At 49.3% G+C, this 13133-nt stretch overlaps 1 protein-coding gene across 1 annotated transcript; it reads left to right on the forward strand.

The window, feature by feature from the left end:
- The first annotated feature begins 2764 nt into the window (after positions 1-2764).
- Positions 2765-3976, forward strand: LOC124670845 (RING-H2 finger protein ATL3-like). The gene has a single exon (XM_047207319.1). The coding sequence runs from the start codon at positions 2834-2836 to the stop codon at positions 3734-3736; it is 903 nt and encodes a 300-aa protein (XP_047063275.1). The 5' UTR covers positions 2765-2833; the 3' UTR covers positions 3737-3976.
- Positions 3977-13133: the final 9157 nt, after the last annotated feature.

Genomic DNA, 13133 nt, shown 5'->3' on the forward strand with positions numbered 1-13133 from the left:
TTCTCTATGGCTACCGTCCCACTGGCGGGAGGGCCCGGGTTGGCCAAAGGGAGAACAAGGGAGGACGCGCTCGTTGTTAAGCCCGACTCATTGGCGACCCAAATTTAGAAATGAATAGGTTGATCTGTGCAAATTGGTCTGTTTACGTCGCGCCGCCGAAGCGTGCTCTCGAACGGTTTAAAACGCGTGTCCGCTTGAACCGTTTCGGATAGGCCGGGACCATTTGGGTCGTCTCACTATAGACGGCCCTAATTCTAGTGACGGGTTCACGGTCCCGACGGGTGGGAGAGGAGGAAACTGACACGTGGGAGAAGTGAATCGGATGGCGCGCGGTAGTTTGTCCGTGGAAACGGGCGTGGGAAGAAATTCGCTCGCCGTGCGACCGAACGAGGCAAATCAAATGACTTTCCTGCCTGCGCTATGACCTTTTCAATGTTCTCGGCACGCGTTTCCCTCCCACCAAACATGTCGAAACGTCGCCCTCCGGGTGCCCGGTAGTCACGGTTTACTGGCGCTGTCATCATGTACTGTACAAAAAGCCAGCATCGGTCGTCACGTCGACACGCTGTAGTTTCCCGGCCAAGGTGAGTGAAATGTCACGGGCGCATTTAGTGCGGGGTACGAGCACGCGTACATACGTTCAAAGGGAATACGTGTACGGCTAGCTGCAGCGACCAGTACGTGAGACTACGGACGACGTGGTAGATCCATCTTTAACGGCAGACGAGACTATCTTGCTTAGTGCCGTCCACGTCATCTGATAGAAAAAAAGGACGCAAGTTACCTCTAGTCTTCAGTTACCTTCTCTGTTATATCACAAAATTTCAGCTTCAAACTTAGTACGTAGACACAAAATGGTCAAATTTGGCGTCGAAAGCGTCGATGCACCGATTTCACAACGCAGTTAACAATATGTACTATTCATAGCTAAATCCATGTTTTTTTTGGCAAAGTTGTGTTTGGAATTCGGATTTCATTTTGTTTTAACACGAGTAGTACATATTTTTTATCCGTTGCCATTTTTCTTTGTCTTATTAACGAAGTGTTTGTTTCATGTGGCCCAAACTAGCGCGCGCTGTCAACTTTAAGCACACTTTGCTGGCTCACACAATCACACGAAAATCTTCTCAAATCATGTGTATTTCATGTTGAAATCTGTTTTAGATCATGCCAGATTTCGCACTGACTTTGTCCCAAAATATCCACATTTATGAAAATATCCTGTACAATTAAAGTATTTAAGGTACGTTCTGTAGCGTGGTAATAACTAATAACACTGTCGATCTAAAAAAAAAACTAATAGCATTGCCCTCGAATCTTTAAAGCACGTTAAGGCATTGCAGAGAGCACCGCACGGCCACCCCAAATTTAATCACACACAACAAATTAAACGTGCATTGGACCGTTGCAGTGCTGCCAGTGCAAGTGTGCAACGGAGTGGTCAGCACGTTGCCTGGCAGGTCGCCGCCCGGTAGTACGACGTTCTTTTCTACCGTCGGTTCTCGTCTCCAGGTCCAGTTAAAAAAATGAACCGTCGTTTCACTGCGTCACTGATCATTGAAGGAACGACCACTTACTCATGTCCTTATCGCACACAACAGTTACTGCTAACATTAATTTTGTATTGTAAATGTTAATTATTTTTCTTAAAACTTGTTCAAAGTTTACATATAGTTTGACTTTCGGAAAAGAAAACTCTTGTTCATTGAAAGAGAAGTATTACGTTACATGTATTTTGTTTGCACAAACCATCAACTACATACTAAAACGTGTAATCCGTTGCATGAATGTCTAAATCTACAGTACAGTTGTTGAACAACAAATCTGATAGCCAGTCCCCACAAGGAAATGACGATGTGGTAGTTTACGCAATTTTCTCATGCGCGGCTTTGATCTGTTGGAAACTGATTACTCGTGTGTGTAATTGTACGTATCATTCTCCACGGTTACTTCCTCCGTTTTATAATTCTTGTCGTGATGTTAGTTCACACTGAAATATAAACGGTTAGAATAGTTCTTTTTACCATTTCTTGTACAAGGTCATAGCACTAATTAACCCTCACATCACATGGTCGACATAGTCAACTAGGAGGTGAAAGGAACTGCTTGAGCTCCAAGTCGGCACATGCGTAGCTCATATGTGACGCATGTCGAGCTTAATTCGAATTGTATCTAACGCGTGCTCGTCTTATGTACCGTTTGACCATGATTTTATCTCCACTAATATTTTATACAATATTACTGCCTCTGCTGAGCCTAAAACGTGTAAAGAAGGTGTAGTACATTCGTAGGAAGGCGAGCGAAGCCGGATTGACCGTGACCGGCGAGGTCAGTCGCCGGCGACGGGCGAGACGACGACTATCGTTTCCCCGCACCGCGGCGGCCGCCCCTGCTCACGCCAGTTGGATGCTTCCGGGAGGCCGCCGGAGCACGTACGTAACCCAGAAGGCGCAGCATCAGGAGAAACGGCCAAGTCAAACCGCGCGACCAAAGCCCTGTCTCCTTCCTCTCAAATCTCAACCCAACCACTAGTTGACAATGTCCACCTCTTCCTCATTCCACACCCGAGAAGGATCCTCTACATCCACCCGAGGATCTCGCGCTCATTCCGTCATGAAACGGAACCACGATCCGCCCGCAGAAGATCCCACCACCGCGATCAGCTACCTAGCCGCCTCGCCACACTTCCTCTGATTCTTCTCTCCTTCAAATACCGGACCTCCACCAGCGACCTCCACCATTCCTCCTCCTCCCCTATCATCCCAGCCTCGTCGCCGCCTCTCCTCTCCTCTCCTCGCCGGAAACACAAAGAAACGTTTCTTGTTTACAAACCATGTCTTCGCCTTCCGGCCCGACCATCTCCGGCGCGACGGCGGCCGCGCCGTCGCAGCTGGCCATCAGCAACGGGGTCCTCCTCGCGGCGGTCATCTTCCTCTTCATGGTCGTCGTATTCGTCTTCCTGCTCTACCTCTACGCCAAGCGCTTCCTGGGCGTCAACCCCATGCTCCACGGCCCCTCCACGCCCTCCTCCCGCTTCCTCTTCGTCGGCGACTCCCCTATTTTCCCGCGCCGCGGCCTCCCCGCCGCCGTCCTCCGCTCCCTCCCCGTCTCCGTCTACGCCGCCGCCGCGGGGAAACCCGCCGACGCGCTCGAGTGCGCCGTGTGCCTCTCCGAGGTGGCCGGCGGCGAGAAGGTGCGGGACCTGCCCAAGTGCGCCCACAGATTCCACGTCGAGTGCATCGACATGTGGTTCCACTCCCACGACACCTGCCCGCTCTGCCGCGCGCCCGTCGGCGCCGACCCCGACGGCCTCCCGCGCGTGCCAAGGGAGGACCCCGCCACCGTCGACTTCCCCGCCTTCCCGACCAACATCCTCTTCTGGGGCACCCGCGACGACGACAACACCGGCCTCGGGATGCCCGCCGCCTCCTCCACCGCCAGACCCTCGGCGGCGTCCGGCCGCAGGAACGAGAACCTGGTGATCGACATTCCACACCGTCAAATGGCGGTCGGCGCCTCGTCGCCGCTGCCGGCGAGCAGGATGCCGGGCGCCGCCGCCGACGACCTCAGGTCCCCCATGTCCGCGCGCCTCCGCTCGCTGCGCCGGCTCCTCAGCAGGGGCAAGCAGGCCATGGTGGGCACCTCCTCCTCCAGCCCGCGCGGCGGCGCCGACATCGAGCAGGGCCTCGCCGGGCGCCCGCCCAAGACGCCAAAGACGCCTCCGTCGTCGAATTGATTCCGAACTCCCTAGTATATGACCAACAGCTCTCAGACGCATTGGCTCGCCTCGCCGATCACCGGAGAGCGTATACATACTCCACAAGTGTTCATTCTTTCTTCTTCTCCTTCTTTTTTTTTCTTCTTCTCTTTTGATGACAATAGAAGTTTGGCCAGAAATTCTGGTCTAAACCAAAGATGCTGGCATTGGTGTTAATTGATTAATTGGAGGGTAATTGATGGACTTGTTCATACAGTATGTTGATGAGGTTGCTCTGGCTCCAGTGTGTCTTCGTGCTTCCGACCAACTCTCTGTGACTTGTGATAGGCGAAGGTGTTTCAGTTCAACTCTGTCTCTTCAGTCCTTGCCGCATTGTCTCTGCCAGCTGCACATAATAGTCGCTGAATCACGCTACTGATATTGTTAGTATATTATATTATGGAACTCTCGTAAGGCGATTCATGAACACATCAGCGAGGGAAAAAAGGAGGAACAAGGAGACGCCAAATGCACTTGTGCCTAACAAAGATATAGATATCTTTAAGCGACACTTCAACCGCAGATTGACTAGAGTACAAAGTGTGTAAGAGACAAGCTATTGCAATGTGATTTTGGCACCCGAGAGCTACAAAGTGCTCTCATCATTTTTAAAAAAGTGAAAGATATTTTATAAGTTAAGAAGAAATATGAATATAATTTTGGAGATTGTCAGTGATACATTCCACAATCATGCAAAATTTTAAACCGAAATTCCTTTTATTTTGTGCTAAGCAAAAATGAAAAAATCTGATATGTTTTGGAGATTTAAAAATGACTACTCACATATACAATTTTGTCATTTCTGTGTAGCTTAGAATATAAAGTATTTGAAATTAACTTTTTACACGTTTGGAGATACATCATTCAGTACATGCGGATTTGTTTTCAGATTTTAATATGATTTTTGATTTTTTTTAAACGAGATCACTGGTGCTCACGTGCACCAAATCTCCGTCCGCAAACTATGCTATTTAATATGATGAGGCTGCCTCAGCGCATATAAAGAGGGACACGCGCTCGGCTGCCTCATCATCTCCTCCACTCAAACCCTAGCCACAACAACTCCACCGTAGCGCCACCCGCCCCCCACAAACCTGCAAGGAAATCCATGGCCGGTCCAGCTGCCCGGCAAGGCGGCCGAGTGAAAGGATCGTATGCCGCACCTAGAGGGGGGGGGGGGGTGAATAGGTGCTAACCAATTTTTAGTTCTTTTTCAATTTAGGCTTGACACAAAAGGTAAATTCTCTAGATATGCAACTAAGTGAATTTACCTATATGACAAGGCTAACAACTAAGCAAGATATATCTAAGCAATATAGAGATAGAGTGGGATAGAGGTAACCGAGAGTGGAGCACGCGATGACACGGAGATGATTCCCGTAGTTCCCTTCCTTTGCAAGAAGGTACGTCTACGTTTGGAGGAGTGTGGTTGCTACGAAAGTCAAACCAACAGCCACGAAGGCTTCACTCAGATCTCCGGTGAGCAACGCCACGAAGGCCTAGCCCACTTCCACTAAGGGATTTCCTCGAGGCGGAAACCGGGCCTTTACAAGGTTCTTGGGGCACACATCCACAACCAAATTGGAGGCTCCCAAATCTGTTACAACACAACAAATCAACAAACATACATCAACAACAACCACTAGGGATCCAAAGAGGAACACTAGCAAGGGGGCCCTCAAGCATAAGAGGGGGAAATGAAAAACGCTTCGGTGAGGATGTAGATCGGGGTCTTCTCCGTCGATTCTCCAAAGCACAAGGGATTTGGGTGGTTGAGGAAGGAGATCCGATGGATTTGATGTTCTTGGTGGCTCAACAATGGTGTATGTCTTTTTAGGAGAGGGAATGAGCAACACTAGCTCAATGGAGAAGAAGCCCTTAAAAGGGGCTGCCGAAACAGCCGTTGGAGCGATGGAGAGGGGTGGCCGGTAGTACCGGCCAGTTTGGGCCGGTACTACCGGTCCTAGGCGCGCGCGAGGCCACCAGGAGGAGGCCACGTGGCCAAGGAGCTCGGTCCGGGAGGGGGGGGGGGCGGAGCCTCCGGCCGGGGTACCGGTCGCGGTACCGCCGGGGCTCCAAACCCCCCTGCATCTATACTGAGGCACTTGCCTCGCCCCCGGTACCATGGGCGGTACCATGGCCGGAGCCTCCGGCCGTGGCCAGGCCGGCGGTACCGCCCAGGGCCCCCGCTCCTTCTTCTCTTCCTTTGCTTTCTTATCTCTTCTCCTTCTCATTTCTTTCTTTCTTCTTCTCTTTCTTTTCTCTTCCAATATCTTGCATACTCTTCACTCTTTAAGCATCTAGAGAATGTAATAACCTACAAATCTTATAAACCGAAATGTTCATATATTATCATTGTCATCAACACCAAAACTACTTATAAAATGAGATATGATCTTTCAATCTCCCCCTTTTTGGTTTCTTGATGACAATATAAGATTTGCAAAAGATGAGAGTATTTGAGCAGAGAAAAAATAAGATTTGCATAAAAGGCTCCCCCTAGACATGTGCATCTAATAGAATTAACATTTGAATGAGAGGCACATAATCTAGGATCAAACTACTCAAGTAAATACGAATCACCAACAAGTGCAAAGATGCTTAGTAAGCAAATAAATTCATCACTTGTATATAGAAGAGACAACCATATGTGAGTAAAGACAAGTGTTGAGTTTAGAGATCATACCACATGAAGTTCACTTAGTCTTTACCATAGATAGATAGATAGATAGTGTCTCATACATAAATAGATAGCCCCTATGTCTCACACACATAGATAAGGTGCATAAAATATGATAAGTAGTTCTCAACAATAGATAACCATAAGTCACAAGCATAAAGAGTCAAAGAAAACGCAAGCTTGTGACTTCCCATGCAAATCCCGAACCTAATAGAACTCTTCTCCCCCTTTGACATCAAGATGCCAAAAAGGTTGAAGAGCGAGGCTACCGTCCCTAGCCATCAAGGAAGTCCTCAGCAACATCGGAGTCGACATCATAGGAGGGACCATCCTCGCCATCAGACCACTGGCTATGAGCAGAAATCCACTGAGGCTTCGGAAGGATATTCTCTTCAGATCCTGGAGGAGATACTTCCACACCAAGCTTTGCCATGATGCTCTTCTGACGGCGTCGAGCTTTCTTCTCGCCACATAGGCGTCATACATGCGCTCCTGAATATCCAGTTGGAGACGAAGGTCTTCTTTACCTTGATCTTGAGTTTGGTGTACCAAGAGGGCTCGAGCATGGGATCATATGCGGAGTGAGCCGGAGGCCCCCCAAGGGCCATATGAGGAGTAAAACCATCAAGGTGTCTAATGCCAGCAAACCGGCGATCAGTGGGAGGATCTGCAGGACCTGCTGAAGGAGGTGCTGAGGCAGAAGGTGCTGCTGAGGTAGAAGGAGCTGCTGGGGCTGAGGTAGAAGCTAGGAGCTCATGATCTTTGATAAGAAGATTCTTGCGTTTATGAATAGTGAGTGTAGAAAATGGTTCCAGAATGGCACCCTCAAACTTCTGACGCCACACCTCAGAAATAAGCTTCATGATGAAGGGACCAAAGGCAGGAGACCTCTTCTCAACCATACGCAGGAAAATCTGGTTCCACAGGCAATCCATGACATCCATCTTCACACCCTTGCCCTTGCGGAGATGAGTTTGAAGCATCAAGTCAATGACAAAAGAATGGATCTCATCAACATTACCCACTTTGACGGCAACAGTCTCACGGTAGATGCGAAGCATAATATCATAGACGGGTTGGAGACCGGAAGTGAATCCAAGCTTGCATCGGCCGGGCATATAGAGCGGCTCAAGAACATCTTTGGTGCTTGCATTAGACTGCCCATGAAACCTCCAACCACTATCAGTGTCATGTTCACAATCTTCCGGAAGAGGATAGCCAAGAATCTGTCCAAAGGTGCTCCAAGTGGTAGTGAGTACCTCATCACGAGTCATCCAAGTGATGGAGCGAGCGTCATCCTCATGAAAATAGACTGTGGCAAAGAACTGAGTCACAAGGTAAGGATCATAGTTGCAATGGAAAGTCATAATGGGAAGCAACCCAAACTCCTTGCAAATACCAAGAGCTTCATGAAAGTAGGCATCCTTCTTCAAATGGTCAATGTTGATATACCGTTGATCAACTACCTTCACCTTGTCGGGAGGATAGACTTCATTGAATATGCGTTCTTGAACCTCGGTGTAGAAGTGGCGGTTGCGAGTGCGAGAAGACCGAGGCCCCAAATAGGGATTAGCGGTGCGAATAGCCATGTATGCATGAAGGCGGACGCCACCATAAGACTGAATATCCGGGTTCCCTTTCTTTTTATTTGCCAAAGAAGCACCACGAGCAGTAGTGGCACAGGGTAAAACTTCATCTTGTTCAACAAACTCATCCTCAAGAATTGGAACCCCTCGCCTTTTCCGTGATTTCGCCGAACCGGAACCACTAGCACCTGTGAAATAGACGAACAGAGCCGACGCCACGGACGGCCTCCCGCGCGTGCCCCGCGAGGACCCCGCCACCGCCGACTTCCCCGCCTTCCCCACCAACATCCTCTTCTGGGGCACCCGCGACGACGACAGCGTCGCCAACGCCGGCCTCGGGATGCCCGCCGCCTCCTCGGCCGCCAGACCCTCGGCGGCGTCCGGGCGCAGGAACGAGAACCTGGTGATCGACATCCCGACCCGCGCAATGGCGGTCGGCGCCTCGTCGCCGCTGCCGGCGAGCAGGATGCCGGGCACCGCCGCCGACGACCTCAGGTCCCCCATGTCCGCGCGCCTCCGCTCGCTGCGCCGGCTGCTGAGCAGGGGCAAGCAGGCCATGGTGGGCACGTCATCCTCCAGCCCGCGCGGCGGCGGCGACATCGAGCACGGCCTCGCCGGGCGCCCGCCCAAGACGCCAAAGACGCCTCCGTCCTCGAATTGATTCCGAACTCCCTAGTATATGACCAACAGCTCTCAGACGCATTGGCGCGCCTCGCCGATCACCGGAGAGCGTATACATACTCCACATGTGTTCATTCTTTCTTCTTCTTCTTCTCCTTCTTTTTTCTTTTCTTTTCTCTTTTGATGACAATAGTAGTTTGGCCAGAAATTCTGGTCTAAACCAAAGATGCTGGCATTGGCCTTAATTGATTAATTGGAGGGTAATTGATGGACTTGTTCATACAGTATGTTGATGATGTTGCTCTGGCTCCAGTGTGTCTTCGTGCTTCCGACCAACTCTCTGTGACTTGTGATAATCGAAGGTGTTTCAGTTCAACTCTGTCTCTTCAGTCCTTGCCGCATTGTCTCTGCCAGCTGCACATAATAGTCGCTGAATCACTGTACTACTGATATTGTTAGGATATTATATTATGGAACTCTCGTAAGGCGATTCATGAACACATCAGCGAGGGAAAAAAGGAGGAACAAGGAGACACCAAATGCACTTGTGCCTAACAAAGACCTCCTCCTATAGATATCTTTAAGCGACACTTCAACCGCAGATTGACTATAGTATAAAGTGTGTAAGAGACAAGCTATTGAAATGTGATTTTGGCTTCCCAGGTTCAGTGCTCTCGTCATTATACAAAACAATGAAAGATATTTTGTAAGTTATGAAAATAAATCTGGAGATTGTCACTGATACATCCCACAATCATGCAAAATTTCAACCTAAAATTCCTTTTATTTTGTGCTAAAAAAATGACAAAATTAGACATGTTTTGAATATTTAAAAATGACTAGTCAGTTATACAATTTTGTCAATTCTGTGTAGCTCAGAATATAAGTATTTGAAATTGATTTTTACACGTTTGCCGTATACATCATTGACTACATGCACGATTTGTTTTCAGAATTTTCAGAAACTCAAAAATATGATTTTTGAGTTTTTTTTAAACGGGATCAGTGGTGCTCATGTGCATCAAATCTCCGCCCACAAGCTATGATCTTTACCGGCAAACAGTTGGTTTTGTACTGATGGAGGACGTGAGAGGACACGCCGCCTTTCTATCTCCGTCCACGGATATGCAAAGCAGGCCTTTGTGTCGCCGCAGATATCGGACAAACTCCCGTCCGCATCACTGTGTTGGACCCTTTTTTATCCAGGACGATTTAGGGCATGTACAATGGTGATATCTTAACAGTGTCACGTAAGATAAATGCTGAGGTGGAGGAAAGAGAAAGATGAAAAAAGACTTACCTTTCTCTTAGTTAAGAGATGATCTCTTAGCATAATCTCTCTCACCACTTTTTTAGGATGCCTCGTTATTAAAGATAAGGCTAAAAAATAACTCACTACACATCATGTTTTCTTGTTATATCTAGATTATGTGACAGGGTTAAAATTAGACGGTCTCATCAACCATTGCACATGCCCTTATTGAGACACGCACGAAAAAATGGGTCTCCTTGGTTGGAGATGGCCTGAGTTTGTTCTGCAGATGGAACTCTGGTTTTAGGGCATCTCCAACGGGATGATGCAAACGGATGCGGAGTCTAGTTTGGACGATTGGGTATCTGCGAGTTCTCTTTCTTGGCAGCGAAAGAGCGAAACCCGCGAGTCCAATACTAGTTGAGTTTTCTTATTTTACAATTTTCAAACGATATTTCAAACTATGTAGTAGTTTGTGTAATGTTTCTATCTATATGGTTAAATGAAAAAGGAAAAAATTAGGTAAAAATATTTATGCCTTGGCCCGCTGGAGGCACCTCCAGACGCAATGGACGCACGGTCCAAACTATCATTTTCGTGTCCGCGATTCGAAGAAAATGAAGGTGCGCGGCCACTTTAAACGTCTCATATACATCGCCCATTGAAGATGCCCTTAAGCGATTCCTGAGCACATCACCCATTGAGAAAAGAAGGAACTAGGAGAAACCAAATGCACTTGGGCGCTTTTTTCTTTTCGATAAATGGAATATATTAATATCAAAACGATACCAATTACACCCAGCTTCTGCAACAACGCACCACCCTAATGGCACTACAGATGCACACAACCAAAAAAATGAAAAGAAAACTAAGAAACAAAAATCCCGCTACAGTATCTCGGGCCTAACAACATCAATACATCCACCGCCAAGACAACACCTGAAATACAGAATCTCCAAAAACGACGCCTCCAAGAAGGGAACAGTGCGCTAACACCATCGTCGCCCGATCAACGATCTTAGGTTTTCACCCTGAAGATAGTCCCCACTCTCAAAACAATGCCTCCAACAAGGTCATTGTCAGGCACAACCAGTTAAGGCTAGACCTTGGGTTTTCACCCTGAAAGGTAGGACTCTGAACTTCACATGTGTTGTCGCCCCCACTTTCATACCGCTGCTGTGAAGCCCGGAACACCAAGCAAGTCCCTCAACAACGCGGAGACTTGAACCTCCCTTAGCTAGTCCTCCCCTCCGGCCTTCATGAACTTCTCTTCTTCCGACTTTCATCATGGATCCATAGTCACTTGATGTCAACACGAGAAAAAGAGCTTCGCGCCGCTCCCTCCGGAACCAATCGGTCGAAATAAAAGCATGGGTGCGCACGACCGAATACCACCGATCCAGCAAACTCCGGAAAAAAGCAACCGTTACATTCGCCGGCGGAGCCTTCCGGAACTCAACACTCCGGCTAGATCACGAGTCCAGGCCTCCGGTAGGTCTTCCTCTTCACGCAAGAGAGACCCTAGGACCACCGCCTTTATTCGGGTCGGACCCCCACGTCGGCGACCATCCCGGGCTGGCCACTCCAACCCTCCACCGGCGACTCGTCGCCGGCTTCCAAGCATCTCCATCTCGCCGCCGGAACGCGGTGATAGATCGATAGATCCACCACCACCAACCGCAGGCCGACCCTCTCCGGCGAAGAAGAGGGCCACCTCCACCGTCGTACCCAAGGCTGCAGCCCCGGGCGACCTCGTGTCGCGGGTGAAGCCCGAGATCGCCTCCACTCACCGGCGAGAGGCGGGGGGAAATTGGCGCAGGCCATGAGCCTGGCCGCCGCCCACCACCAGCCCCTGCCGGAGTGCTGCGGAGAGCCGACGGGAGGAGGGAGGCCGCAGCGCTGGCCGCCGCCGCCCATCCCAACCGCGCCGGCCGATCCACCAGGGGAGAGCCGACGGGAGAAGGGGGCGCAGCGCAGGCTGCCGCCGCCCAACCCATCCGCGCGCCCGCCATGCGTCGAGGAAGGAGATCCGGCCGCCGTCCACCAGGCGTCGACGAGGAAGAGCCCCCGCCGCTGCCACACCCCGAGGGTCTTTGCCCCGGCGGCGCTACCGGCGGCGGCGGCGACGGCGTTTAGGGCTGGGGAGGCTGGAGGGTTCCGGGGCTGCCTAAAATCTATTTTCCTAGCTCCAAATGTACATATCTTTAAGCACTAGTATAACTGTACTTGGGCACTTGTGCCTAACAAACCCTCCTTGTACATATCTTTAAGCACTAGTATAACTGTGGATTGACCAGAATACCAAGTGTGTAAGGGACAAGGTTTGCTCTTTCTGGGCAAAGAGTTGGTTTGTGCTGACAAATACTTCCTTCTGCCTGCCCCACCAAGCCGCCGGAGGAGAACAACCGAATTCCGTGCTGCAGCTGCATGCGTCACAGGTTCCAGTAGCTTCAAGCATCGCCTCATCTCGTTTTTCACTCTCGGTTTTAGAATTTCGGTTGCTCTGAAGCGTGAACAAACATATCATTTCGTTAGCGCCTTGGACTAGTGTTGGTTTCCAAACCTCCAAACACTGACAAGAAAAGGTTTACCCCTAGCTCTTTTTGGTTTTGAAGTTTCTTCCCGCGAAGCGAAGCCAATTAATCCGTTCAGCTATGCCGGCCAAACACGGCAAGGCCCGGTCACCGCGTGTTTTGACGAGGGAATCAAAACTTTGACTTCACTTAATCAATCACACGGCATGTCCTGTTTATGCTTCACTTGTCTTCTCCCTGTTTTTATCTCTGACACAAGTGGCAATTAAGTTTGAACTTGCAATAGTACACGCATGCTTCTATCCGGTCAAGGAGCACACATATATCATCTTCATGTCTGACTTCTTTCTACCCTTGTTTATTTAACACAAGTTGTAGTTCAGCTGACTATGAACTAGTGCATGCACGGCATTAATGCTCGCGCTCCTTCTGTTTTCCGGGCAATCTAATAGACGATCGATATCAGACATGCAACATATGTATATAGATAAAATTGCGAGAGGCCTGTTTGGTTGCTCGCACCCTTTTTATGTATCTGGAAAACTTGGTTTTATGAAGCTATGTGTGAAAATGCAAACTCTAATTCACGTTGTGTATCTAGTTTGGTTACTAACACTTCCTCCTAGGCATCATAGCAAAAGTCAAGCCTTCGCTGATTTCTAGCCCATAATTTCCATTTGTCTAATTGAGCGTCATTTGGTTA

The sequence above is a fragment of the Lolium rigidum genome, chromosome 1 (assembly GCF_022539505.1).
Source record: "Lolium rigidum isolate FL_2022 chromosome 1, APGP_CSIRO_Lrig_0.1, whole genome shotgun sequence".
Lineage (NCBI taxonomy): Eukaryota > Viridiplantae > Streptophyta > Magnoliopsida > Poales > Poaceae > Lolium > Lolium rigidum.

What these genes read in the sequence shown, in the direction of transcription:
- LOC124670845 (XM_047207319.1), top strand. Translation starts at nt 2,834, where the DNA reads ATGTCTTCGCCTTCCGGCCCGACCATCTCCGGCGCGACGGCGGCCGCG.